Source organism: Heterocephalus glaber, unplaced genomic scaffold (assembly GCF_053883595.1).
Source record: "Heterocephalus glaber isolate CG9 unplaced genomic scaffold, H.glaber_assembly_v1.0 deba00001447, whole genome shotgun sequence".
NCBI lineage: Eukaryota > Metazoa > Chordata > Mammalia > Rodentia > Bathyergidae > Heterocephalus > Heterocephalus glaber.
This window is the reverse complement of record NW_028258299.1, coordinates 7,373,368-7,398,356: the sequence shown is the minus strand read 5'-3', so window position 1 is coordinate 7,398,356 and position 24,989 is coordinate 7,373,368. Positions and strand designations below refer to the sequence as shown.

At 53.1% G+C, this 24,989-nt stretch overlaps 1 protein-coding gene and 1 pseudogene across 2 annotated transcripts; one reads left to right on the top strand and one right to left on the bottom strand.

Moving 5' to 3' along the window:
- Positions 1 to 666: 666 nt before the first annotated feature.
- Agtrap (angiotensin II receptor associated protein) lies at positions 667 to 12,997 on the bottom strand. The gene is made up of 5 exons (XM_004863568.3): positions 12,848 to 12,997; positions 4,567 to 4,601; positions 3,037 to 3,142; positions 2,241 to 2,436; positions 667 to 1,328 (listed from the first exon to the last, which is right to left on the bottom strand). The coding sequence occupies exons 1-5, from the start codon at positions 12,872 to 12,874 to the stop codon at positions 1,222 to 1,224; spliced, it is 471 nt and encodes a 156-aa protein (XP_004863625.1). The 5' UTR covers positions 12,875 to 12,997; the 3' UTR covers positions 667 to 1,221.
- Positions 12,998 to 16,715: 3,718 nt separating this feature from the next.
- LOC101705363 (transcription intermediary factor 1-beta pseudogene) lies at positions 16,716 to 19,408 on the top strand (annotated as a pseudogene). Its single transcript, XR_015452537.1, has one exon. The product of XR_015452537.1 is annotated as a transcription intermediary factor 1-beta pseudogene (transcript).
- Positions 19,409 to 24,989: the final 5,581 nt, after the last annotated feature.

Here is a 24,989-nt window from a genome sequence, read left to right as displayed (position 1 = left end):
GGCAGGCAAGCGCCAAGGTGGCGGCTGCACTAAATGAGGCCTCGGGTTGCATGCTTGTAACTGGATCTTTTAAGGAATATGCTTTCCTTTTTCCAAGGCCACTGTTCTCGTACAAATAAAATAGGCTGTTTACCTAAATCAGAGAAGGAAGTCCCAGTCTACTCTCTAGGCAGATGGGTCCATTTAGTTTGAGACCTTGAGGTTTTTCTAACCCCTCACCCACTGGCTGGACTTTACATGGGCCCTGGACCTTAGCAGCACACTGGGCTGTGTGTGTCCTGTCCTTGTGAGCTAAAGCTGGAAACCACAAGGTTCTATGAATCGTATCCATAGCTAATGATCAAGAAAGTGAAGCAAAGAAAACACGGTTTTGCTTTGCAATTAGCCAGGAGCCGCCTGTCTCCAGCCTGCTACTGACTACTTTCTGCCTAACGACCTGAGTCAGAGAAAGGATGCACCTGTCATGCGGACCTTGGGCTCCTCTGTTGTGGCACTGGAGACAAAGCAGGCCCAGTGAGGGGCCCCTGCTTCCTCCAGCTGTATCAGATCAACCAGGTAGTTCAGTCCGGGGTTCCCCTGGGGACTCAATGAGGGAAACTGTCTCAGGAATGGCAAACCAGGCGGCCACCCAGCCGGAAATAAAACATGGCTCAGGAAGCAGCCCAGTCATGGAATCCCTGAATTTTTAATGCCATGGCTCCAAGAGGGTGGCTAGAGGCTGTGGCAGGTCCTCTGGAGCCCAGGCCCAGGTCCCCAGCCACCAAGTGGCCAGGCAGTGAGAAGCATGGGGACCTCAAGCCTGTGCCAGCTGCTCCTGGAGCTAAGCGTGACCCACAGCTCTCAGAGCTTGGGCTGAAGGGTCTGACAAGCTGGGGGGAGGTCCAGGCAGGGGTCACTCCGGCCACACTCGGACAACTGGGCCTAAGGCCTACACGGTGCAACTGTGGGGTTGGAGGAGAAAAAAGAGGCAACAGTTCCAGCATGGGGACCAGTGGGGTGCTCTGGAGGGACAGAAGGCCTCAGAGAGTGAGGACTGCTGAGTCCACGGGACTGGGAAGCCATGGGGATCCTGAGCCCTTGGGCACAGGAGTCAGCAACCCCTGAGATGGAGACAGGAAGACAGTTCCGTCTTAGGTCTAGTAAGGAAGGTCAGAGGCGTCCCCAGGATCTCCCAGGCACCAGGACTGTGATGTGGCCCAGGTGGGGCCAGCTTCAGTCCCCTCAGGCATCTGGACCCCTGGCCTCCCGGCCTGCGAAGGGGTCTGCAGGCTCCTCCGTGGAGTCAATCGTCTGGTAGGCACTGCGTTCCTGAGAAGGCCTAAGGAAGTCTGGGAGGACACAGGAAGAAAGCAAAAATGAGGGGTGAGGACTGGACACATTCAACAGAGCCCAAACCAGATCCAGCCTCTGCCCACCTGAGCACCCTGATGCTGTGGACGGGCGCTGCAGCCCGACACCAAGCTGTTGGCACGTATTACCCTGCAACCCTCCCGTGTCCCTGTGGAGCCACTGCTTTTACTGTCTTCACTTTCCCGGTGAGGAAAGCGAGGGCTGATGGTACAGACGCACTTGCCGAGATGAGCCTGGGACTCACAGCGCCAGAGCCCCTCAGGTAGCCTGAGCTCAGGAGTGGGACCAGGACGTCCAGGATTCTCCCCAGCTTCCTCCCAAGCAGGAGGACACCATATTCCATATCCGGAGGGCCCCTGCGCATGGTACTGGACCTGCACCAGAGCCAGGGCTGGAGTGCAGGGCCCTGGCAGCCCCATGTACCTCACTCCTGTCATCCACTCTGCACATCCGTGCGGGGACCCTGAACAAGACTCAAGGGCTGCGGGCCTCAGTTTCCTCATGTGTCTGATGGGCAGACTGTTCCTGGTCCCCCTCAGCCCAGGACAGGTCTGTGCAGCGCCGAGGTCAGCCAGGGTGGGTGGTGGCTGCAGGCTGCTCCTGCCCTTGCCCTGTGTTCCCTAGGCTGGTTACAGCCTACCCTAGGTCTGTCTCCCCCCGGAAGTGAAGGGCAGATGTCCACACCCACCTCTTTGCATGCCCAGAGAGGGTGAGAGGAAGGGTCCAGGGGCAGGACTCCAGGGCCAGGCCCAGGTGGGGACACAGGGGAGAAACTGCCCCAGAGCCCACAGGAACTGACTGAACCTAAGCCTCACGGGAAAGGTCACACTCCGGCCTGTGCCTCGGGCCCCGGGGGCAGGGAGGCAGGAGCAGCGAGCTGAGGGCCTCACCGGAGTGGAAGTGGAGCTCACCCCCACGCTCACAGTACATGTGGTGCACCAAGTAGCAGGAGAATGGCTTGAGCAGTAGGCTGAGGATGGCCATGCCGGCGCTGAAGCGACTCGTGTCCGAGATGGTGTTCCGTGGGTAGAAGATGCTGATGTGGATGATATCCAGCAAGATGGTGGCCAGCAGGCCCCCCAGAAACTACAAGACACGGCACCATGAGTTTATGAGCACCGACACCCCGTCGTGCTCCTGGGTGCCCCTCATCTCATGCCCTACTGCACGCATCCTCAGGGTTCGCTGGCAGGACACAGTTGAGCTGGCAGGCAGGGCCTGTGGATGCACCGCCTGCCTCCTGTCAGCCTGGGGCCTAAGACTTGTTTCCAGAACCTCCAAGTGCTAAGGTCCTGTGGGATTCAGCCAATCTGTCCCCACTACAAGGAAACCCCCTTCTCCACCATCCTGAGGCAGCAACTTCCTGGCAGGAAGAGCTCGTGCTGGGTGCTGGGCAGCCCCCTGGCGGTGCCAACTCTGACTTCATGAAGCAGTGGCTTCTCCTGTCACACCCTCCCCCTAAAAGACAGCCCCTGGGCCGGGCCAGACCATGTGGCAGTGGTCAGTCTGGGCACTTTTGGCTTGGGGAAGACAACAGTTTGGGGTTCTCTAGGCCAGGGCCCCAGGCTACCTGAGACACATGGGAGCGGCCATACAAAACTGTGGAAGACAAAATGGGGCCACAGGGAGAGGGGAGAAGACTGGGAGAGCAGGGCCACAGCTCACCCGAGCCCGCTCCTGGCTCACCATGCTTATTGCGTCCACGGAGTCCGGCTGAGCCACAGACCACACGCCCAAGGCCAGGATGGTGAAGTTGGCCCAGGAGTAGGGGCCCTCAAACAGGATGCTGCCCCTGCAGGAAGAGGCACCACCAACCGTGAGGTGGCCACCGGCCTGCGGGTCCCCTCCCCCCCACTCCAGGTCTCAGGCCTCCTCTGAGAACAGATCAGCCTTGGAGGCCACTGGGCTGTGGGTAGAGAGGTTGGCAAATCCCACAGCTCCACCTCCCAGCGGGATCCTCACCCTGGCCACTTCCTGTTCTGCCACATTGGTGGCCACAGCCACCTCATACAGTTCTCTGGGCTGCTACTCCTGCCCCCTACAGGCTGCTCCTGGAATAGCAGGCTGTGTGTAAGCCAGACACTCCTGCCCTCCTCAGCCTTCGGCACAATCTGCAATAAACTATGCGATCGCTATCTGCCCGAAACAACCCCACTCCCGCTTGCCTGCCAGCCACTGCCCTGTGTGTGCTCTGCCCAGGACACTTGGCCTTTTGATCCCTTTGGCCCAGGCTCAAATGTTAACTAAGACCCCTTCTCTCAGGGGCTGGGTTAAGTATCACCTCCCTGACACACAGCCCAGTCTGGTTCCTTAGTGGTTTGTTGGTTAATCCAAAGGAAATGAAAGTTAACACTTGCAAGACACTCCTAGGACTCTAAGTGCTTTAAATTCACTCCTTTCAGTGTGGTTATGTTAACAATGACTCCAGGAGGGAGGCATTGAGGCCCAGAGAGGTTAAGTAATTTGCCCAAAGACACACAGCTGCTAAACCAGGATGGGATCCCAACAATCTGACTCCAGAGGCCATGCTTTTTTTTTTTTCCTTTTTGCAACCCTGGAGACAGAACTCAGGGCCTCATGGATGCTAGGCAAGCGCTCTACCCCTAGCCCTGAGGCCATGCTCCCGCCCACCCTGCTCCTCTTGGTTACCTTGGCTACCTTATTTCCCACTGTGCGCTTCGCTTCACAGGCATGAATGACATTCAGAGTGTAACAGGCAGAAGACTGCAAGAGCAGGTAGGTAACTGTAAAGTGTGATTACCCTCGGTCATCTTTGACTAAATCTACTCATCTTTTGATCTTAATACAACAGGTCCCTGGGCCCCACCCAGACAAATCTTGGGGGCTGGGACTGAGAAATTTGCCTTTTCATTCTGCTCCCACTGCTCCTGTTACTCAAAGCTGTTAACGAATTCACTGCACTTCAAAGTCTACAAAAAGCAGTTGCTTCCAGTCCCAGCCTGGCAGAAAATTCTCCCCAGAAGTGCCACAGACACAACCGAACGTGGTGGTGGGGGCCACTGAGCACCTCTGAGCCTCTCCCTCCTGATCCTGGGGCTCACAGTTCTGACTCCACTGTGCTGTCTTTGAAACCAGCCCTGGAGGCAGAGGGCCTGGTCCAGTGTGCCCCGGCTGGAACCCAGCAGAGCAGCACAGGCCAGGCAAGGCCAGAGCCGGGGATGTGTGTGCACCTGCGGCCTGCAGCCAGTCACTCACCAGGTTGTCAGCAGCCAGTGAACCAGGAGAATCACCTGTGACACAAGGGACAGGTCTGTCAGTGTGATCGCCACAGGGGCAGAGGGCTTTAGAGCCAGACAATACAGGGGCCCCTTCTTTTTTTTTTTGTATTTGCATGTATCTTTATTTGGCATCAGAAGGCTTGTTTGAAAATGACATATTACAAAGTGGATCTTCAGGCTCAGGATAATGAGGTTTTATTCTATCCAGCTATGTCTACTTTTACTTGCTTTAGTCAAAGAATGATTATCAGAATCAGATCCTGGGGAATATTTTGAGAGGTGTCAGAAAAGTCTAATACCAAGTAAATACCAGCATCTTAGTGAAATAGTTTCATTTTCTTCAGAGACTTCTGAGATTGTACAAATCAGGAAATACTTCCTGGATTGCAGTAAAATTATTCCAAATATCAAGCCTTTCAATTTTAGTCTAAGAAATATTTTTGTGGGTATTTTTTTCTCTCAAAGCTTTCTTCCACCTTAAAATGATTGCTATAGTATTCTAGTAGATATGTATCTTAAATGCTAAAGATAACATAGGTTATTGAGAGGTCAATGTGGTAGAAAGTGTTTAAGAAATATTGAATGGATGTTACTGAGGTGGGCAAGGTAACTATACTGTTGGTAAGAAGCTAACACAGTGGTGGCAAAAGCAGGTATGTGAACAGAGAATTATTTTGCAGTGTGGTCAGGGGCCCCTTCTTGCCTGCAAACTGCAGGGGCCTGTAAGCCTCTCAAAGAAACGGAGGGCCTGCAGTGGTGGAGGAGGAGTCTGGGCCACAAGGGGTGCCCGCCCCCCCAGGTTCCAAGGCCCTTTGGGGTCTGCTCTGGAATCTGTGGGAAAGAGGGGTGGGGGACACTCAGACCGAGTGCAATTTCCTGGGACACCAGAGCTAGGATGTTGGGGGCGGCGGAAGGCATGGTGGCCAGAGAGGAAGCAAGAGATAGGGGAAGAGCAGGAAGGGTGCCGAGGGCCTGGATTTTAAGCTGGGGCAGTGAGGGACCCAAGGCTTTTCAGCAGGGTGACACCTTGGCATAACTTATGTTAAGGAAAACGAAATCCCCTTGGCTTCTTTTTTGGTACTAGGGATCTGAGTTTGATCCCCGGTACCAAAAAAACAACAAAAAAAACCCCCAATATTCCCTTCTTTGGATTACTTTTGCTTATTTGGATACCATTTTTTGATTACTTGGTGCCATGTATCATTTTGGAGGTCTTCCCACCAAGATACTTGGACCGAGTCTTCAATGGTGTTGGTTCAAGACACTTCCCTCCTCTGTGGCTGCTGGATTTCAGGACAAAGCTTCCAACATGTTTGGAAACCAAAACTAGAAAGGTAACTGAGCTAAGACCCTCCTAGGTCAACAAGGATCTAGGGCACGAGGGAACCGTTTTTATAGGATCCTACATCTTTGAGGCGGCCGAACTCCAAGCAGTCACACAGATGGAACCAAACGACAAATGTGCTAGACTCCTTTTACCGTGATCCACCAGACTGTCTTGTAAGAAGTTCCTAACTGCTAAACTACAATAAGACTTCCATCCGGGGCCCGTTGAGTTAGCTCTCTGGAGAGGGCCTCTAACTGCAGAATTCCCCACATTGACCCTTCTCTTCTCTAAAACTTTAGATGATAAAAACTATCTTTCCCCCCCAGCCGCAATTAGGGATACTTCCTCAGAAAGGGAATATCGCGAATAGCTAAAATAGTTAGAAATTATTATAAGGCAGTGAAGACAAAGCTGGGCCCTTAGCATAGAAAGACAATCGAGATACATTCACTGGTTAACATTATAAAGAGAGAAAAATACCCACTGACTTCCCCTGGGGACAAACAGCAGTGATTGATATTCTAATTAGGCATCAATCTCTCTAGCACATTTCCCTTCTGGAAATTCCTTGTACAGGACCCATTTCCCAGTGCTCACCTTGTAATTTTCCATTGGGTCTTACAGTTTTGTCTCACTTTGTACTCACCCCAGCTCATAGCTTTGCCCCATAAAAGACCTTTGAAAGGCAGGGTGGGTGGGTAACCCACTTCCCGGTCCCCCTTCTGTCCTAGACAAAAGTTGTCTCTCTATAAAATTTTCCTACTCTTAAAAAAATCACAGCCCCCCTTTCGGGCACAGGCCTCCCCTCCTGTTTGCGCAAACAGGAGGGGACTCAGTGGGGGGCGGGAGTGTTCGGATGAGTGGGGCAGGCCAGGTGGTGGCTCAGGTGACAATGGGACTTTGGGAGGCCAGGGTCGGGAGAGACGGAGGGGTCAGGCTGGGCTGGCAAGGGCCAACCCAGCAGGGGTTTACAGGAAAGGGTGGGGAGCCATCATTGCCTGTGATACCGGACTCTGGCTGAGAGGAGGGAAAAGCGTTTCCAAAAGTGAACTCTTTACTGTGCACCTACTATGTAGGTGCCAGGCCCTGAGCACAGCTGGGCCCCCTAACAGGCTCCGGAACACATATTACTCCCTTTGACTGATGAGAGGTCAATTAAGTTGATCCACATTGGCCACAGTGAGTGGCAAAACTGGAGTTCAAAAATCAAATCTAAGTCCCAAACCTGTGCTCACCTTTACCCAGAAGGCACAGCTTCTATGTGAGGGGTGCTTGGGTCTCTGAGAAATGTGGGTGTAGGGTGGGGTAGGAACCCTGGGCAGGGACCCCCCACAGGGATACCGATCCTGGGCCCTTCCCTGCTGCTCATGAAAAGCATGACTTGTGTTTTCTCCTGGGACAGCCTGGGACTTAAAAACTGGTTTTGCTATGAACTATGACTCTTCAGTTGGGCCTACAGATGCCCAACTGGTAACTAAAACCATAACAGAGCATAACCTTGATTTTGTATCCTTATTACTGCAAATCTTGGGTCAAATATGCTAATCACTAAGGGGGTATCTAAAAGGTGTGTGTGGGGGGCGTCCAAGGTTGATTAGCCCTGAATTTAATAATCTCAGCCTCTTCTATCCAGATCAGACTCCTGGATAGATGGGTGATTTCTAGGGACATCCAAAGTACCCTCCAGCCATTATCCTCAGCCATAGAATCTCTACAATGGTGAGACCCCACCTTATTGTAGATAGGTAAGCAGTTAGGGCCAGCCTTGGAGGAATCAACAAGGAGGACAATCAAGACACATTCACTGAAGGCCACCATTGTAAAAGAAGAGAAACTACCACATCCTCAGCATGAATAGCAGTGATTGATATTCTAAATAGGTATCAGTGATTGATATTCTAAATAGGTATCAAGCGCAGGGGATTTAGCTCAATGGTTCTGGCAAGCACAAGGTCTGGAGTTCATTCCGTACCAAAAAAAAAAATAAAAAATTAACATATTCTAAATAGGTATCAATCACCTGGGTGGGGGGCCAAGATCTTCCTAGAAAGATCCCTGCCCACTGACCCACCCCTTACCATGGAAAATCCTTGTTCCTTCCTTGTACGCTTGTTTCGTGACTTGTTTCCCCATAGGATCCCCATTTGATCAATATTACCTAAGCAACTATACTTGTAATCTTATTGATTGTTCATAGTTTTGTCCACCTTGTGATTTTTTCCATTGGATCAAATTACCTAAGCAAGTGTACTTGTAATCTTACTAGTTTCATCCCACCTTGAACTGGCCTCACCTCATGGCTTTTTGTCCCCAAAACACCTTTGAGAAGTTGAGTAGGCAACCCACTTTCCAGTCGCCCTTCTGGCTTTCTTAGACAGAAGCACTTTCAATAATTTTTTCCCGTCCTTATCCTCTATTGTTCCTAGAATTCATTCTTTGATTTTAGAGAACACGAACTCAGGTTGGCTATCTTCTAGCAGGTTTGGGAGTTCTATCCTTTCCTCCATATCAACCTGACTGAGCCCACCAGACAGGGCCAATCCTTTCCTGGGAATGAGGCCACCCCTCAGCCACAAGGATTCCTGAGTGGACACCAGGGCTGAGATAAGGAGCAGCCCATATTGAATCCCCAGCTGTACTTTGGTTTTAATTTCCATTAAGCTAACCGGAGACAGCTCAACAGTCCACAAGAAATTCTTCTTCCATGTGCAGAAGACTGGGAAGAAATTCCAGAAAGCCTGATGCATTCAGCTTTACCAAGGCTCCAGGGCTACGAAGGGCAGGTCTGTGTGCCTGGCACCTTCACTGTCCTCTGCCATCCTTTATTACAGAGTACGTCTGTGTACAGGGCACCACTCCAAGCGCTATATCCAAACACACTTCACCCTGATGGTCCTCTCAGGTACAGTTAGCCCCATTTTATAGCCTGAAAAACTGAGGCTCAGACCCCAGGAGCTGGCCAGAGGTAAAGCCAGGATTCAAGCTCAGGCCTCTCCCCACTGCAAAGATGGCAAGCTGAGGCAGAAACCTGAGTTTCTTTTCCCAAGGGTGTAAGAGAAGTGACCAAATGGTGCTGAGTTTTCTCAGCCTTTACTGTCTTCCCCAGCATCATGGGCACCTGGGCTTTAAGGAGTGTGGACTGGAACTGCCACCCCAGGTTTGCGGATGGACACCTCTAGGACACTGCCTAGTGTGACCCACGTCCTCCCAGAAAAGGAACCTCGCTGTTTCAGGGGAATTATGCGGGGATTCTCCAAGGAAGTAACAGGCCAAGATGAAGGGAGTGAGCGGGATGCTAACCAGGGCAGTGAGGGAAGAATTTGGTGTGGAAGGGACAGATGGCGCCTGAAAGGCTCCGTGGCAGACGGGAGCACGGGACATTCTAGAAACCGTAGAGCAGCCCTGTGGCTGGAGTGGAACAGAGGAGAGGGGAGGAGGGAGGGGCTGGAAGCTGGGGCAGGATGGGGGGAATCCAGCCTTTATCCTGAGAGTAACCACTGCCCCTGGGTCTACACCAGTGGTTCTGATAGCTCACTTTGGGCCATGAGAAGGCGCTGAGGAAGGAGGACGCTCACACCACCTAGTTCCTCCTGGAAACCCACACCCACCCTTCCCGAGTTTGACTTCTTGAAAGACAGCATCACTTCCAGCTCTGGCTCCTGTACCCAGGCCAAGCACATGGTAGGTCTGCAGCAACAGCAGTTTCCTGTCCCTGGAAGTCTGGCTGATTCGTATTCATCCATTTAATTTTGGGATATCACTGATGTTTCCTAGAGGTGAGAATCCCTGAGCCATCCGGTTACTTCTCTTCTCTCAACGCGGGCCCTGTGGCATCAGGGAACTGTGTGGGGTGGAGCCAAATCACAAAGCTCACCAACACAGGGCCCACATGCAAACCTCAGTATCAGGCTCTCTGCTTGAGTTTTTAGAGCACACAGCGTGCTCCAGCACCAGATCCTCCTTTCATCAGCTGATACCCAGAGGTCAAGACACCCAATCCTGGTTACACAGTGAATAAGAAGCAAAGACTGGCTTTCAACAGTCTCTCTGGCCCCAGGGCCGGGGCAGGGGAAAGGTGGCTGGAAATGAGGAAACTTAACCTGCAGAGAAGAAGGCCAAGGAGAAACCAAGGACCAAGACAAACTTGCAGCCAGGTATGGTGGTGCATGCCCCTATAATCCCAATCTTTAAAATTACAGATTATCGACCAAGGCTACCGATGTCATCGGTATGCCCTTGCTACTACTGGATCAATATGAGCTAAGCAGCTACACTTGTAATTTTATTGATTATAATTTGACCCATGTTGTAACCACCCCAGTAACTTTGGTCTATAAAACTTTCTCAAAAAGGGCTCACTGGCAACTCATTTGAGACCCCCCCTGTCTCTCTGGAGCTACTCCACTTCCCTAATAAATTTTCCTACTCTTTTTTTTTTCTCCTGAGTCAGGGTCTGGCTATACAGTTCAGGTTGTCCTGGAACTTGTGGCAATCCTCCTGCCTCAGCCTCTCAAGTGCTGGGGTTATAGGTGCGTGCCACCACACCCAGCAATTTTTCCTACTCCTCACTTCATTCTTCAACCTTGGGGAACTCTTCATGTCTGGCAGTGTGTCTGGCATCTAGCAGGTTGGAAGTTACATATTTTCCCCCTACTATCAATGTGACCTTGGGCAAACTGCCTGCTCTTTGGTAAAGGAGACACTTGCACTGGTTTCAGTGTTGTCCTGTGGATTTAGGGGACGGGCAGGTGGAGAGGTGTGTGAAACACTCAATGCCACACCCACCAAGGAGCCAACCTGCAGGACATGGTGCTCCTCATTTCCCTCATGCTATGCGGGCCTTCTCTGACAAGACCTTCTGAACCCAAGGCCAGCTCTCCCTGAGCATGGTACAATGTATCCCTCCAGCCCGGGGCTGACCTTTGTGCAAAGGGCCTGGGGTAGCTGTCCCTCCAACTCTGGCTGAGCCAGAAGAGGCAGGAACTCAGCCATCGCCCAGGGACTGGTAGAGGGGGTGCGGGGGTGAGGCACAGGTCCCCGGCTGCAGCACCCAGCTGCTACTTAAGTGCCTGTGAGCAAGCAGATTGTTGGCAGCTGCCATCCACAGTTATGATTCTTAATTTCAGATCATGAAGCATTCAGTGATGTCCCCATTACTGCCAGAGACATCATGACCTGAAGTCCAAATTCAACAGGATGTCCTGCATGTCACCTAGTAACGCTGGGCCCTCACCCTCCAGTACACAGGCAGCGTCAGGCAGTGGCTGAGAGCTCTGGGGACATGGGACCTTACAGCCCATTCATTCTGAGCACCGAAAGCAAACACAGCTCACACCTGTGGACATTCCTGGCCCTCAGATCCTCGAAAGTTCACATAAAACGTCAAGGCTGAAGTCAGCCCTAATTAACCCCGTCCCGGGGAAATCCCACAGCACTGGTGTCTAATGCAGATCCTGACTCTGCCACTTATTCCTGGGTGACCTCAGTAACTTGCTTGGCTGGTTGTCTCTGTAAAGAGACAAGGTCAGGTTTCTCAGAGGGACTGTGATTAAGTTTTTGACGGCACGCCTTGGTTTTCAGAGGCAGGTGCTCTCTTCCCATCCAGTTCCCATATTTCTGTCCTCATCTGGTCCTCTTTTGGCATTTATTTTAGGCAAATCTCTAGTGGCAGAAAACACATCGTTCCTAAGCCTGAGCTGCTCGAACCAGTTAGTTGTTGTTTTTTTCCTTTTGCATTACTGGAGATTGAACCCAGGGCTTTTGTGCTGAGCTACACCTCCAGCCCATTTTAAATTTTTTTTGGTTTTTCTGAGACAGAGTCTCACTCTGTAGCCCAGGCTGCCCTTGAATTTGCAGTAATCTTCCTGCTCAGCCTAGGATAACAAGTGTGCGCCTCCACATCCATCCATTTATCTATTTTTTGAGGCAGGGTCTTTCTAAATTGCCCAGGCTGGGCTCATACTTATAATCCTCCCGCCTCAGCCTCCGAGTGCTGAGATTACAGATGTGCATGCATGCACCACCACCTGGATCAGCTGTCCTTAAGCAGATTTCTCTCCAAGCCCATTCCCTGGCTGGGTCATCACTACCCCGGCTGCTGACCAACGCCTCGGGAAGGCCGGCTCAAGCAAGTGCGGGATAATTAAGACAGGAAATCTGCTTTGGGCAAGCCACAGCCCAAGTCACGTGTAGTAATTCACTTAAGGGTTAGGCTGCTGCTTCCATTCCTGGGTCTTGGCACTGCAGGGTGCTAAATGCTACGTCACTCGGGAGGAAAAGGGTAGACAGAGTCTTAAAGGAGCCCGCACCGAGACCCAAAATGGCCGGTTTAACCCATGGTTCATATCCTCCCCGCCCAAGAGAAGTCTCCTGCTCCTCGGGCGCAAAAAGAACAGCCGAGCGCCGGGCTCAGGAAATGAAGACACCGTAGAAAACCGCAGCGTGGCCAAAGAGCACATTTGGGGCTTTCTGCTTTTAAGTAACATCTACTGCTCGTACTTCATAACGAAATAAGGACGCTGGAATTGTAAACTCTGCAAGACCAAGTGTTTGGAATATTTGATTTTCTTAACCCGACTTAGCTCATGAGGAGGCCCCGGACACTACCAGGGCTCCCGGGAGAGGCCAGGGCCCCGCTGCGGGGAGGGGAGAGGTGGGTGGAGAGGGATCCCGTTCCCGCCTTGAGGGCATCGGGGCGCAGGCCAGCTTGGTCCTGGGATCCCCTAGCTCCCAGGGGAAGGGGCGGCCCTTTTCCTCCGATGTGGCCCCTGATGCCCCTGCTGGCCTCTGCCTGTCCCCAGCCCGCCACTCCTCCTCACCTGGGGAGGTACCTTCCCCTCCTTTCCCAGACTCTCGGTCCTTCCACCCTCCTTCAAAGAGCAAATGTCCAGCGCTCTGCCCCGACGAGCCCCCCCCCCCCCGCCCCGGCCACCTTGAGGTTCACGGCCGGAAGCTCCATCCCGACCCCTGCGGAGGGCACCAGCGCGACGACCGCGGGCTCCAAACTCGGGGAACAAACTTGCCCGGCCCCGCCTCTCCCGCTACGCGAACTCCAACCCCAGCTCGGACCCGAGCCACGTGACGGGGCGGGCACGTGACCGCACGAGGTTGCTAGGAGACGGCGTCAAGCTGCGCGCGCCTTCGCCCGCGAGGCTCCAGCTCCAGCACCCAGCCAGACAGCGTGACCCACAGCGTTCCCCAGGGGTGGCAGGCAAAAGTTTGGGATTTCTGTCGCCTGCCCGGCTAATATTTTAGGTGGGGACCTTGCGCGACCCCCTGGCGCCCAGAGAAGCTGGTACCCGCCAGGTGTTAACTGCTGGGGTGGCAACACCATCCCGATAAATAGGTTAGTTAGTTACCGACCTCCTGGGATGCCGATGACGATAAACTTAGTTCACGTTGTTAAGGAAATTTGTTAAAGCCGCAAGGAGGCAGATTCAAGAGTAGAATTGCAAGCGGGGCCTGGTGGTGCACGCCTGTGATCTCACCACTAGAGAGGGTGAAGCAGGAGGATCACAGATTCTGAGGCCAGCTTGGGCTGCATAGTGAGACCCTGTCTCAAACAAACAAACAAAAAACAACCACCCGCTGAGCGTGGTGGCCCTTACCTGTAATCCCAGCACTCTGGGAGGATGAGGCAGGATAAGCACCAGCACAGTTTGAGCAATTTAGGGACTTAGAAAGACCCTGGCTCAAAATAAAAAACAGAAAAGACGAGATGTAACTCAATGCAAAGACCCTGAGGTCAATCCTAGTTACAGCAAAATAAGAAATAAAAATTTAAAAATTGAAAGAAACTGGCTGGAGTATACTCCAGTTTAGGCTGGCCTTGATCTTGTGCCTGGCATGCTGAAAGCCTGGGTTCAATTTCAGGATAGCAAGACAGGACACAGTAGGGCCCACCTGAAGGGTGGTCAAGAAGAGAGCCCATGTCAATGTAGGTGCCCAGGGCAGTGCCTGGCAAGCACTTGGTAAGTGGACAATACACATAAGCTGCTGTTATGGATATGGGGTTTATGATATAGGACCTCCAAATAATATAAGGGAAATATAACTCCTATCCTGCTAGATGTCCAATAATACTCCGAGCTCATGTTCTCTAGGTTGAAGAATGAATTCTAGGAACAATAGAGGATAAGAGTAGGAAGGATTTATCATGAGAAAGCTGCTAAGAGAAACAAAGGATCCTGAGTGGGTAGTCCTCGGATTCTGGTTCTCAAGGGAATTTTACAGGGCAAAACCATGAGGTGAGGCAGGTAAAAGGTGGAACAAAATTATAGTCAACTAATGAGATTACAAGTATAGTCGCTTAGGTAATATCCAATGAAAAATCACAAGGTGGGTATAAGGTGGGACAAAACTATGGTCAACCAATAAGATTACAAGTATAGTTTCTTAGTAATATTGATTAATTGGGGATCCAATGAGGAAGCAAGTCACATAACAAGCGTACAAGGACTTTCCAGAAAGGAATGGGCTAGGGAGGTTTTGGCCCCCCACTCAAGGTGATTGCCGCCTATTTAGAATATCAATCACTGCTGTTCATCCTTAGGGAAGTATGTGGGTGTAGTCGTTTCTCCTTGTTTTGAAGCCTGATTTAAGGAATGTGCCTCTAGCCACAATTGTAATACCTTCTTATCTTCTGCATTGACTCTGGAGGGCCCAGCCCTGTCTGATTGCCTAGAATATTTTAACCAATTTAGCAATCTATTTTACCTTCAGTACTTCAGGAGCCAACTGGTTGGAACCCAGTTAAGTCAACATACCGAGAGTATTAGAAAACTGGAAAACGAGCAGGAATTCCTGCACAAACTCAGTTGTCTGGCATCTTTGTGTGGAGCCTTACGGGGAACATCTAGGTGCTCATTGTGGCTTCCAGTGGGGCAGAACTCACAAAACTGCCTGGGCTGGGTTTGGGCTGGTGCTGAGATAACAACCTGGCCTGCAGGCCTAATGGAAAGCCCTATTTCCAGGCCCAGCCCTCTAGCCCAGGGTAGCAGACAGCTAGCGAGCCTCGTAACACATCACATGGCTACGTCCAGTTTGCTTTAGGATTGGCTCCCATTGCTATTAGAAATTAGTAATCACTGTTTTGTGTACCATTTTTAACTGATATGTCAAAATTTTTAAATGTATATTTTAATGGGGTATCATGTGACATTTGGATACATATATAGTATAATATTTAAATCAGTTTGAGCTGGGAGTGGTGGCCCATGCCCCATGATCCCAGCACTCTAGAGTTGAGGAAGGAAATCACCATGAGTTCAAGGCCAGCCTGGGCTACGTAGTGAGGTTCTGTTTCAAACAAAAACAAAAAACAAAACAGGGAACATATTTATTTATTTTGTTTTGTTTTGGGGGGATAGTCTTACTGTCTAGTTCAGGCTGGCCTTGAACTTGTGGTGATCCTCTTGCCTCAGCCTCCAGAGTGGTGGGATTGCAGGCCCAGACAAAAATGTACCATTTTTCAGAGATAGGGTGTAGCTGCTCAGTGGTGGAGCGCTTACCTAGTATGCGTGAGGCCCTAGGTTCCATTCCCAGCACTACAAAAAAAAAAAAAAGTACTCAGAGGGGTCCTGCCTGGTGCAGAGGAGGAGGAAGCCTCTACAGGGGCCAGAAGGACTCTGGAAGGCCTGGCTGGGTTCCCCCTCAGTCTGTCATCATCGGATTACAGCCCTTTTTTTTGTCCAGTTACATTTGTACATGACTGTCGGTTTCCATGGACCTAAGCATAAAATTGGCCAGTTTTCCCGGGCTCTTCAGATCCTCATTGCTGCAGGCTCCCGAGTCGCGTGGAATTTTATAAAACACATCCCTTGTGCCTTTCTCTTGCTGATCTCTTTTCTTACAGCAGTGTTGGTGGTGCCCTTGTGGAAGGTGAGGAAAAGACTGCCACCTTCCCACGTGGAACGAAACCGGGTCGCTTTGTCAGAAGGTGCAAGAGAACTCCAGGGACTGGGGCTGATGTGTATGGAGTCCTTTTGGGGCAGTGTGAAACACAGGAGAGAGACCGAAATGAAGACTGAGCTGAAGGGCTTGCTCCAAGGCAACTCATCACAGGGTCCCAAACTGGGACGTGGCCAGGAGGTCTGGCTCAAGGGCGTGGAGCACCCAGTCCAGGCAGAGAGAACGAGGCAGGTCTGGAGAGTGTCCCTGCCGGTCACACACTGACACTATTCATCCGGGCCAGCTGGGCGGGGCCGGGGACAGGGCACAGCTAGAGCCAGCTGGGGGCAGGCTGGGGAAAGCGCAGCCGAACAAAGGGAAGCGCAGCTGTCTTTTCAAAAAGGCGTTTCCATTAGGGCGAACCACCCCCACATTCGACTAGGCTTCTGAGTCCTGTTTTTAACGGGTATACCTGCAGTCATTCTGCCTCAGCCTCCGAGAGTGTTGGGATTACAGGTGTGCACCATCACGTCCAATTGTGAATTCCACATTTTTGGAATTCAGGTTTAAATTGATAATGTCCCTCGCTCATCCTGTGTCTAGGCCAGATTTAATTTTTGTACTTTGAACTTAGAAACTGACATGTAGAATGTAGGTTCAGCAACGAGGTGGGTCGGTTCGGCCAGCAGCGTGGATCTCGGGGGTCGCTGAGAAGGCGGCACGCCAGCGTTGTGCAGAGAAAGCGCATGCGCCAAGGCAGTGGGCGCCGCTCCCCTCCTCTCCCCCGGCCCCGGCCCCCGGCGGCGAGCGCGTCTGCGCCTGCGCCGCGGGCTCCGTCCCGCTCCTCCCCCGGGCGTCCTGCGCGGCGAGCGCGTCTGCGCTTGCGCGGCTGGTCGCCTGCCCCTCCTCCTTTCTGGGCACCGTCGGCAGCGTGAAAATGGCGGCGTCTATGGCGGCGGCGGCCTCTGCCACCTCAGGCAGCGCGGGCTCCGGGGAGGGCTCAGCCGGCGGCGAGAATCGTGCGGCCGCCTCCTCGGCCGCAGCGTCAGCCTCGTCGCCCGCGGCGGGCGGCGGTGAGGCGCTAGAGCTGCTGGAACGCTGTGGCGCGTGCCGGGAGCGCCTGTGTCCGGAGCGCGAGCCGCGCTTGCTGCCCTGCCTGCACTCGGCCTGCAGCGCCTGCCTCGCGCCCGCCGCAGCCAACAGCGCGGGGGAAGGCGGCGCGGCGGGCGATGGCGCGGTGGTGGACTGCCCCGTGTGCAAGCAGCAGTGCTCCTTCAAAGACATCGTGGAGAACTACTTCGTCCGCGACAGTGGTAACAAGGCTGCCTCAGATGCCCAGGAGGCGAACCAGTGCTGCACTAGCTGCGAAGATAATGCTCCAGCCACCAGCTATTGCGTTGAGTGTTCCGAGCCGCTGTGCGAGACCTGCGTGGAAGCTCACCAGCGGGTGAAGTACACCAAGGACCACACTGTACGCCCCACCGGGCCGGCCAAGTCCCGGGATGGGGAACGCACGGTCTACTGCAACGTGCACAAGCGAGAGCCCCTCGTGCTGTTCTGCGAGAGCTGCGACACCCTTACCTGTCGGGACTGCCAGCTCAGCGCCCACAAGGACCACCAGTACCAGTTCCTGGAGGATGCTGTGAGGAACCAGCGGAAGCTCCTGGCCGCACTGGTGAAACGCCTTGGGGACAAACATGCCACGCTGCAGAAGAGCACCAAGGAGGTTCGCAGCTCCATCCGCCAGGTGTCCGATGTGCAGAAACGAGTGCAAGTGGATGTCAAGATGGCCATCTTGCAGATCATGAAGGAGCTGAACAAGCGGGGCCGAGTGCTGGTCAATGACGCCCAGAAGTTGACTGAGGGGCAGCAGGAACGCCTAGAACGGCAGCACTGGTCCATGACCAAGATCCAGAAGCATCAGGAGCACATCTTGCGCTTTGCCTCTTGGGCTCTGGAGAGTGACAACAACACAGCCCTGCTGCTTTCCAAGAAGCTCATCTACTTCCAGCTGCAGCGAGCTCTCAAGATGATCGTGGAGCCTGTGGAGCCACACGGAGAGATGAAGTTCCAGTGGGACCTCGGTGCCTGGACCAAGAGTGCTGAGGCCTTCGGCAAGATTGTGGCTGAGCGTCCTGGTACCAACTCCACTGGCCCTGCACCCATGGCTCCCCCAAGAGCCCCGGGATCTCTGAGCAAGCAGAGCTCGGGCAGTAGCCAGCCCATGGAGGTACAGGAAGGCTATGGCTTCGAATCAGATGACCCCTACACCAGTGCCGAGCCACATGTGTCTGGCATGAAGAGGTCTTGCTCTGGTGAGGGAGAGGTGAGCGGCCGCATGCGAAAGGTGCCGCGAGTGAGCCTTGAACGCCTGGATCTGGACCTCACAGCCGACAGCCAGCCGCCTGTCTTCAAGGTCTTTCCAGGCAGCACCACGGAGGACTATAACCTCATTGTTATCGAGCGTGGTGCCGCTGCTGCAGCTGCTGGTCAGCCTGGGACTGCACCCCCAGGAGCACCTGGCAATCCACCCCTCCCCAGCATGGCCATTGTCAAGGAGGAAGAGACAGAGGCTGCCATTGGAGCCCCTCCTGCATCTGCTGCTGCTGCTGCTGCTGCTGTGGAGGGCCCTGAGACCAAGCCTCTGCTGATGGCTCTGGCCGAGGGCCCTGGCACTGAGGGCCCCCGCCTGGCCTCACCTAGTGGCAGCACTAGTTCAGGCCTGGAGGTGGTGGCTCCTGAGGGTACCTCAGCACCAGTTGGTGAAGCAGGCGCCTTGGATGACAGTGCCACCATCTGCCGTGTCTGCCAAAAGCCAGGCGACCTGGTCATGTGCAACCAGTGTGAGTTTTGCTTCCACCTGGACTGCCACATGCCTGCCCTGCAGGATGTGCCAGGGGAGGAGTGGAGCTGCTCACTCTGCCAAGTGCCCCCTGACCTGAAGGAGGAGGACGGCACCCTTAGCGTGGATGGCACAGACAGTGCCAGCGTGGTGGCCAAGCTCTCGCCAGCCAACCAGCGAAAGTGTGAACGCGTCCTTCTGGCCCTCTTCTGCCACGAGCCCTGCCGCCCCCTGCACCAGCTGGCTACCGACTCTCCCCTCTCCATGGAGCAGCCAGGCGGCACCCTGGACCTAACCCTGATCCGTGCCCGCCTCCAGGAAAAGCTGTCACCCCCGTACCGCTCCCCCCAGGAGTTCGCTGAGGATGTGGGCCGCATGTTCAAGCAGTTTAACAAGCTGACGGAGGACAAGGCGGATGTGCAGTCCATCATCGGCCTGCAGCGCTTCTTTGAGTCTCGCATGAACGAGGCCTTTGGCGACACCAAGTTCTCTGCTGTGCTGGTGGAGCCCCCACCGCTGAGCCTGCCCAGCGCTGGTCTCAGTTCCCAGGAGCAGTCCGGTGGCCCTGGTGATGGTCCCTGAGGGATGGGGGGGGGCTCGTGTGGCGGCGCCTATGGCCAGCCGGGCCTGGCTCTGATCTCTTTCCTGTCACCCCATCCCTAACCCCCTGGTGGCCTGACTCCCACTCCCTGGTGGCCCCGTCCCCCAGTCCCCCACAAAATGGTTTTTACTTCTGTGGATTTAATAAAAACGTAATCAGTTTCTTAGGCTTGGCTGGTTGGGGCTGTGGTTCTGGGGCTGTGGTTCTGTGTCTAAAAAACTATAGATAGATTGATTGATTTAAAAATCTAGGAGAGGAAGAGCTGAGCATATGGCTCATGTATGTTTCTGTTTTTAAGAAACCGTACAACTTTGTAGTTACACTGTTGTACTTTACCTTCTTCACAGCACTAGCACTTAGTACCTGGACATTGTCCTATTAATTTATTTACTTACCTGTTGCCCCTCAGCCCTTACCAGGCTACTCTAAGCCCACGGAGGGTCTTGCATTCAGAGCACCTAGCCCTGTAGGTGCTCAGGGAATGAATAATGCACATCAACTGACAAACACATAGGTGCCACTTACTACCACACAAAGCACCTGCCACCCGGCCCCATGCTTGCATTGATTGGCTGAGAAGGGCCTATTGGAAGGAGGGATGGTGCCCAGTTGTTTTCTTACTGGCAAAGCCCACCAGACCGTCCTCAGCACTGTGGAGGGAAGGGATTGTGCTGGGAAATTTTTTTTTTTTTTGGTACCGAGGATCAGACTCAGGTCCTTGCGCTTGTGCAGCAGGCATCAAAACCACTGAGCTAAATCCCCGCCCTGTGCTGGGAAATTAAGGCCTGAGTTCCTCCAGCTTCCCCAGCCCCTTACTTCCACTCTGGCACTGAGTATCTGTGACCTTGGGTTTGGAACTTTGAATTTTTTTCTGCATGTAGAAAACAGGGCAGGGGGACCTTGCAAGGCTTAAGAGAGGCATAAGTTTGAAAAGGGTTTGAGCCATGTGGTGGTGCACACCTGTTTTCCAGCTGTCCAGGTAGTGGACAAATCAACCCAGAAGCAAGAGAGGGGAGAACAAGCCCATGCCCTGCCTGCCGGTGCCACCAGCCCGGCAGGAAGCCAGGCCCCTCCCCGGCAGCACATCTGAGCAGGCCTGGGAGACAGAGCAACTGGATTCCGCAGGAGCCCTCTCCTGCCTCAGGCGTGGGCAAGCTGGCTCCGTTTCTTGGCGTGCAGTCTGGTAGGGCTGGGAGGGCCTGGGCATTGGGGTGGTCAAAATGGTTGCATCTGTGGGCGTGGTCGGGCTCTCAGCATCGGTCAGCCGCCAGAGCTGCAGGTGGTGGGGTGTGGGAGCCGGAGAAGGTGGGGGAGGGAACCATGGCAGATTGGGAGTCAGAGTGGCTTGGGGGCGCCCCCAGCCCCCCACATCTATCTCATCCCTTGTCTTTTTTCTTTTGGATTCAGGGTCTTGCTTTGTAGTTCAGGCTGGCCTTGAGCTGTGTATCCCAGGGTGGCATCTAACATGACTAACGTCTGCCTCAGCCTCCCAAGTGCTGAGATTACAGATGTGTGCCAGCACACCCGGTCCTTTTTTTATTTTTATTTTTCATTTTGAGTCAGGGTCTCTAAATCACTAAGTTACTGGGCTTAAACTTGGGATCCTCCTGCTTCAGCCTCCCAGAGTGCTGTGATTATGGGTAGGTGCCACCATACCCAGCTTCATCCCATCCTTCTGCCCAGTCTCTGGTTCAAATACCAAACAGCCCTGTGAGTTGTCAGTCAAACGTGCCATGTCCATACCACCATTCACAAATCCACAATGGAGCCATCCTGGGGCCTGAAGAGGTCTGGTGTGGTCAGTTCTACTTTCCTCTTCCTGTGTTTCCTGGGGAACCTGACATTGGTGGGGATAGGACAGCCCCCTCTCCAGGGGAGACTTTTGGTTTTGTGACTAGTCAAAATATGTGTGTGTGTGGGAGGATTCTAAAATATCTGTCCCAAAGACACAATTTGACAGCAGCGGCTATGGACCTCAGCCAGTCTCCATGAATCTCCTTTAAGGTACAGGAAATAATTCCTGATGCCCCTACTGCTTCTCCATCTCCTGAAGCTCCGGGGCAAACTACTGCTGGGTGAGGCTGACCCTGGCTAAACCTCACCAAACACTTCATGTGACAGTGTGCCTGTCCACCCAGGGACTGTGTGTGCAAGTCCAGCATCAAAGAAGCCATGAACTGGAACAACCACTATGGAAATCAGTGTGGAGATTCCTCAAAAAACTAAAATTAGAAACCGCTCTTCCCCTACTAGGTATCTTTTTTGAAGAGTTAAAGTCGTCATCAGGGATACATGCACACCCATGTTAATGACGGCACAACTCATAATAACTAAAATTTTTTTTGTGTGTGTGGAACTGGGGATCGAACTCAGGACCTTTCACTTGCAAGGCAGGCGGTGGCACTACTGAACTAAATCCCCAGCCCCTAATAACTAAATCTTAAAAGTAGCCTGTAAGCCCATCAACAGATGAATGGATGCAGAAAATGTATTTACATAGAATGGAGTACTACTGCCGTAAAAAAGAATAAACCTGGGCCCGGGGATTTAGCTCAGTGGTGCCACCACCTTCCTCGAAATTGAAAGGTCCCGAGTTCAATCCCCGGTACAAAAAAAACCAACAAAAAACAGGATAAACCTGAGTCATTTGTAGGAAAATGGATGCACCTTGGGACCATAATGTTAAGTCAAATACATCAGACATAGAAGCTTAAATATTGCATGATTTCTCTTGTATGAGGAACCCAAAGTATAAATACAGAGCAAAATTAAAAATACATAATAGAGGGCCAGGGACTTAGCTCAGTGGTTTCACCACCTGCTGCGCAAGCCCAAGGACCGGAGTTCAATCCCCGGTACCAAAATAAATAAATAATAAAAATACATAATAGAAAACAGGGAGATAGATTTTTGCAAATGGGAAGGCGACCAAGAAATGGGGGGAGTGGGACGTAAAAAGAATGAGGATGTGTTATGTACATGGACCAAGTCCCACCATGAATGATTATTATATACTGTAAATGTACCAATAAAAATTAAAAACAACACAAACGTCCCGTGAGACCTTTGGTGATCAAAGAAAAGGCAGACAAGGGAATTGCCAGTGCCCGGTTGGAAAGAAAGCAGGCAGAAGCTGGCATCGCCCAAGGGTAAGGCTGCTTCCAGCTGCTCTCTGAGCCTCTGTTCTATGGCGTTTGCTTCAAACACTAGGGACTGCAACTGCGATCCTCTTCAACTGCGTGGGTGCCTGTGCGTGCTGTGCGTGCGCGTGTGTGTGCGTGTGCTGCAGCCTCAGCTCGCCCGCCCTGCACTCCAGCTCCAGGACCCCGCCCACCCAGAGCAGGCCCTCCCAGAATGCACCTCACTCCTCTCCCTCTCACAGCCCATCCTTGTTCAGCCCCGCCTCCCCTCGCCTCTGCTGAGCCTCCCAGCTTTCCCCCGGGGCGGTGCTGGAATTCCAAAGGGGGCGTTTGAGGGCTCTGCCCAAGCCCGGCGGAGGCTCGGGTACACAAACAGGGCCAGCGTGGCTGCCGGCTCTGTGGCCCCCAAGATGCTATCCGCCCTGGGCCTCCCTGGGTGTCGGCTTTCACTGCCCAAGGCTCCGGGAGGCCTCACCTGCCTTGCACGGGTAGTAATGGAACCTGGGTCTGTCCTTGTGCTGCAGGGGAGATAAGAGGAGAGTGAGGAAATGGAAGGTGGTGTAGACAAGCGGCAGGGCCCTCCTTGCTCCAGCTGGCTGGAAAGCCCTGGGAGAATCATCTGTCCCTCCTTCCTTGAGGCCTGCAGGAGGCAGCCTGACCGGAGGGTTCAGGCTCTCAGTTCCGTTGCATCCCTTCGCCCTGACAGCAGCCTTGGTGGTCCTGGATGAGCTGCATAGCTCCCAGGCTGTGATCGTTGACTGACTCCTAGTAGGTGCTCAGTAAACGGTGCCACTTGAGAGGCAGCACAAGGTCATGGACATAGAATCACGTTTTGGAGGCCGAAAACTTGGGTGGGGCCTCTGGGTTAGGCACCAACTAGCTTAGCACCGCTTTGGGCAAGTGGCCTTTATGGGCAGGCCAGAAGAGCAAAAACAGGTGAAATCTGGCCTTAAGACTGTAACAGTGATACTGGGCATGGTAATGGTAATCCCAGCATTTAGGAGGCTGGGGCAGGAGAATCACCTGGAGTTCAAGGCCAGCCTGGGCTACATAGTGAGATCCTGTGTCAAAAAACAAAACAACTTTGCAAGCGCAAGGTCCCAAGTTTGATCCCCGGTACAAAAGAAAAAAAAAGATCGTAACAGTAACTCCAGCTTGCTCTACGAATTATAGACTCCTTCACTCCTACAATCCCCATAGCCAATTCCTTAAAATAAATCACTTTACATATATATCATACATATATACACATGCATATGTATGCATCCCTATTTTCAGATACATACATAAACATAAATATCCTGTTGGTTCCATTCTCCGGAGAGCCTAATTCCCCTGCCCCCCTGCAGCCACTGGACCCCTGAGGGCTGCAGCCTGGCCACCAACACACAGTGAAGTTGTCCTTGTGGTCTTGGATGTGACCGGTCTTATCCCTTATCTCAGCACCATGCTGACCCATGTTAGTAGAATACAATGGGTTCAAGTTGAGACCCAAGAACAGAAAGGATTTAGAAGCCCAGCATGGCTTTCTGCAACCGTTGACCTAAAGGTCAGGAACAGGGGCGGGTACACTGCAGTCTGTGGGCCAGATCCAGCCCAGTCCTTTTTTGTGTAAATAAAGTTTTATTGGCACATGGCTGTCTGCATTCATTTGTGCTCATGGATTTCTGTGTTGTCTATGGCTGTCCATGCTGCAGAAAGTTGAATGGTTGGGACAGGGACAGTGCGACTCACGTGGCCTGCAGGAAAGGGACCCTTGGGCTTGATTCCTCTGAACCTTTCTCAGCAGTAGGCTTCTCAGGCTGCCTAGGGCCTGAGCAGAGAGGACAGTGAGTTTAGGAAGGTTTGGCTCAGCAGCTCTCCATCTAAAGTTCTCAAGCAGGCAGAGCCCAAGCCCATCCGAGATGCCCAGGGCAGGCTCAGAAACCTGGGCTGCTCCCCAGATTCTCCTGCTGGCTGTCCCAGGGGCATGTGTTAGGAAGCCCTAGGTTTGGGGACCTGGTTCCCCCATCCAGGCTGGGCTGGGAGATCTCTGTAGGGACATCAGATCCTAAGGGGGGCCATGTGTACAGTCACCCCAGCCCCAGGAGTGTCTGGGTCCTGCCTTGGCTTTGGGACACAGTGCCAATGAAAGCTGTCCCACGACCTACTGTGTCAGCCAGGCCTCAGAGGCCCTGGTCCAGAGTAGGGCCGTGGTGGTGGGAACTGACACTGAGATAAGCAACAGACTTCCTGGTGCCAAGCCACGCTACCGCCTGGTGGCTCACACTTTGTCCAAATAGCATCTGAGCCTGCCTCTGTCGGCGGCAGCCCTTTGTTCTTCCTGGTCCCTGAGAAGCTGGTGTTTGCTTTGCTCTGCCCCTGGCTCTCAGGGGCTGGGAATGAAGCTGCTGGGGGCCAACCTGCTGTAACCAGCCACCCTGTCTCTTTGGGACCTCAGCTACCCCAGCCCTGGAAGAGATCTCCACTGGAGTGATCTGGCTAGAGGTCCCACCTCAGGAAGCCCCTGACCGCCTTGTTCGCTGCTCAAATGGGGTGTGCCAATGAATGGGACATGCTGGGGACACACCAGGCTTAAGGTCCCTCTGGGGCCCCAGCAATG

Bases quoted from the DNA above. Each gene is read 5' to 3' on its own strand.
- Agtrap (XM_004863568.3), bottom strand. From the start codon at position 12,874: ATGGAGCTTCCGGCCGTGAACCTCAAG. The intron at 4,602-12,847 runs GTGGCCGGGGCG...CTTGTGTCACAG, and splicing joins TTCCGGCCGTGAACCTCAAG to GTGATTCTCCTGGTTCACTG. The intron at 2,437-3,036 runs GTGAGCCAGGAG...CGTGTCTTGTAG, and splicing joins CCGTGGACGCAATAAGCATG to TTTCTGGGGGGCCTGCTGGC.